Source organism: Terrapene carolina, unplaced genomic scaffold, assembly GCF_002925995.2.
Source record: "Terrapene carolina triunguis isolate 2854851 unplaced genomic scaffold, T_m_triunguis-2.0 Scaffold93, whole genome shotgun sequence".
NCBI lineage: Eukaryota > Metazoa > Chordata > Testudines > Emydidae > Terrapene > Terrapene triunguis.
This window is the reverse complement of record NW_020664444.1, coordinates 10606260-10609782: the sequence shown is the minus strand read 5'-3', so window position 1 is coordinate 10609782 and position 3523 is coordinate 10606260. Positions and strand designations below refer to the sequence as shown.

General features: G+C 38.9%; 1 protein-coding gene across 1 annotated transcript in view; it reads right to left on the bottom strand.

The window, feature by feature from the left end:
- Positions 1-243: 243 nt before the first annotated feature.
- The window catches only part of GNA12 (G protein subunit alpha 12), a 75065-nt gene continuing 71785 nt past the window's right edge, over positions 244-3523 (bottom strand). The window contains exons 3-4 of the mRNA XM_026650602.2: positions 3337-3387; positions 244-2209 (exon numbers count right to left, since the gene is read on the bottom strand). Coding sequence (XP_026506387.1) covers positions 1640-2209; positions 3337-3387 — 621 coding nt within the window. The 3' untranslated portion in view covers positions 244-1639. The remainder of the gene's footprint in view (positions 2210-3336; positions 3388-3523) is intronic.

The following is a 3523-nucleotide window of genomic DNA, read 5'->3' as shown; positions in this document are numbered from 1 at the left end:
GCAGGGTTCTTTTTAGATCAGCATTCCTCATGGATTAAATGCTGAAGTGTTCCTTTTTTGACATGTCATTACAGTTTTAAAGGGGACAAGAAATACAGAGATTCTACTGACTTGGTCTAGCTAGAGAAAGCCCTTCCGATTTTTTTTAAATAAAGTCAAACTATGGTCCCAACTGCACGGTAAACATTTGTGTTTGAAAGTACACTGAAAAAAAAAAAAAAAAAAAAAAAGACACTACAGCATTGAAATAAAAGGCAGATCTTACATTTTGTTTATGTACCTCATTGTAGTAGACACAGTTGGAATTATCTGTACACAAAGAAAGGCACCTGATAGTTAACTACGTAAGTTTAGAGAGCTAGAAAGTCAACAGTTCACATCAACATTATTCACAGCCTCTTGCAATTTCACACGTGTACACCATTGCCTGAAATGGGCAACTAATTTTGACAGTTTACTCATACTATATATAAATTAATATACGCTAAAGATCCCATTAAGAAAAAGATTAAAAATGGGCTAGTTTACAGCAGGGTCCTGCTGTCCGAACGTATCAGTGCAGCTGTAAAATTGGGATCTCAAGAGTGCTGGCTCTTCTTGTGTAAGAAGTGTAAGGTCAGCTGTTAGGAACTAATCAAGCAGCTGCTCTATCACCAAAAATTTTGCTAAAAAGTTTAATCAGCTTCCACACATTTGGAGACAGATAAAGCCCTGTTATTTGAGAGACTGGAGCTTTACAAATACTGCCAACTGCAGGTGTGAGAACAGTGATGAATTTCCGTAAATGACACCTCACTAGAGCAGCCACTATGTGCAGATATGTGGTCAGATGTTCTAGTACGTGCCTCAAGCTGTATTACTGTGGAAGTCAGTTTCCCATGATGTAAGACACTGTATATGTAGTGCAAAACAAAATATTGTCCACATCAGCCAGGCCTTAATTTTCTCCTCCATTTGACTTCGGAATGGCAGGACAGACGACTCTCATAGCCTGGTGGGTTTCATTTATAGTTCTACTGCATTTCATTTATAGTCCTAGACTTGCGTGTCTCAAGAGACTGATGCAAGACCGTCAGACAAGAATTGTGCATCCACACTGATAAGTGGACTCCAGATCTTTGGCAAACACTGCACATGCAAGCAAGATCTGGTTACATATTTAAAGATTACATGTGGAGTTGTGATTAATATATTGCCATTTATTCTCTAGTACAACTACCAACCTCATTATAATTTACATTAGTTTGACTGGTTAACTCAGCACCTCCAAACTACAGAGAAAGGCAGTCTGCACAGTTACTGTCCTTGCAAAACAACAGTTTTCATGAAAAGTCTTCCTTACATAGAGTGTCAGAGTTAGATTTTTCTAAGATAGGAAGGTGATTGTGTTATTCAACATTCCAAACTAGGTGTCAAACCCTACAACGGCCACTTTTTTCAGTAGTGTTACTCGTCCAAATGATTCAGTAGCTAACATCAATGTTGGACTCCTTCTGCCTCCATGACTGGCTAGTTTCAGCATTCCTGAGCCAAGTGAATAGCATGGGTCCTAAAACCACATGCAAGAGCCATAAAGATAAAATAAAAGCTTTGACTTATAACCCCGGGTAGATTTCAACAAGACAAGGGGTGCTCTTCTTCACTGCAACATAATATCCTTCAGATTCTCTTGAAGGATTGTGTCCTTTACTGCATGAAACACAAAGCGGATATTTTCAGTGTCTATGGCAGTTGTGAAATGATGGAAGAGTGGCTTACTGCGGTTCCGCCGCTTTCTGTCAAAACACTGCACCAAGTAACGCTGAACATCTTCTAGCCTGTGAGGATCACCCTTGAAGTCTGAGAAATACTTCTTAATGCTGACTGTCTTTACCTTCTCTACAAGGAGATCCATTTTGTTCAGGAATAGGATGATAGAAACATTAAAGAAGAGCTTGTTATTGACTATTGTCTCAAAGATGTTCATGGACTCCACCAGTCTGTTTGTGCGTCTGTCTTCCATGAGAACCTGGTCATATTCACTGGAGGAAACCATGAACAAAATAGAAGTTATCCCATCAAAGCACTGGAACCACTTCTGACGCTGAGACCTCTGTCCACCCACATCCACCATCTTGAAAGGGATTTTTTTAATGATGAAGTCATGCTCTACGATTCCCTTGGTGGCTTTTCTGGCCAACAAAATATCTTGTTTGCTGGGGAAATAATTCTGTAAGAGAAAAGAGAATAGTGTCAAACTGCCTCAGATCTTCCTTTTAAAATATGCATCAGCTGGCATTTTAAAAACAAAATTTATCATATCTCAATGTAATGATAACTGTGGGGAGCTATAATGTTCCAGTTCTAGGAGCTCTAGGTGACATCCGATACTGAGTGACCAAGGCGAAGGACTTACTATACAAGATCAAAATTAATGGACTTGTCGACCAATGGATTGTACATTGAAAATTTGCTGTTGAAAGATGGAAGAATGTGATAGAGCATGTGAAAGTTTATGTATAGATCCAGTACTTTCCTTCAAAGTTTCATCCCTTCTGCATATTTAAATTCAATTCTTCCTTTCCAGATTGGAAACTACTTTACTATTAGGATATTCTTGCCCATAAAACTATTAATTTGTGTTAATGAATGCAAGTCTCCATAATGTCATTGAAATTATCTTTTAAACCTGTTTTTTAAAAAGCTTAATACATTTACAACAACAACAACATCTTGCAAGCTTTAGTGACAGCATCCTTCCACAGTAGGTATGTGCTGACCACTACCACAAGTTTAATTCTGTTGTAAGTACTGGCCAATCTCACTGCTACCTATAGGTACAACACTGAAATGGATGAAATTCTTCTGTCTTTCTCTATGCTCAGGAAGATGAGCAGCAGTACATCCTCATCTCACCTTTTCTCCCCGTTAGACCTTTTGCAAGAACCCAAGCTGTTTTCCCCATTACTGTGGCCCTTACAGGTGGTAGGAGCTCAATGGACAATTTCTTGTAAAATTCACACTGCTGCACGGGGGAATTGTGAACAGATCAGCATAGGAAGTGGATGTGGTCCAAAGATGGCGAGAGAGGAGACAGAAGAAGATGTGGATTTTTGTTTTTGTTCATGTAACTTTTCATTGTATTCCTGTTTATTTGTCAATACAAAGGCTTAGTAAAATATTCAAACATATCAAGTTGCATAGGCCAAAGTTTAACACACTTCAGGGGGGTACTGTTTTCTTGATTAAAGTATTTGGAACTTATGTTTACTAGTTTTAAACCAGGCATATTCAAGCATCTGCAAGAATGCCCTGCCTAACTTTAACCGCTGTGGACTATAAATAGTTACATCTCACCAGCTGGCCAATCCGATCCAGGTTATCCAGGAAGTATTTCACCGATTCACCCTGTTGAAAAGGAAAGAGATGCTTCTTAAATCTTGTTTCTAGGCTAGCAAATCAAGCAGGTTATTGAATGAAAGCCTTTTTTGCCCATTTGCTTTTACACACACACACACACACACACACACACACACACACACAC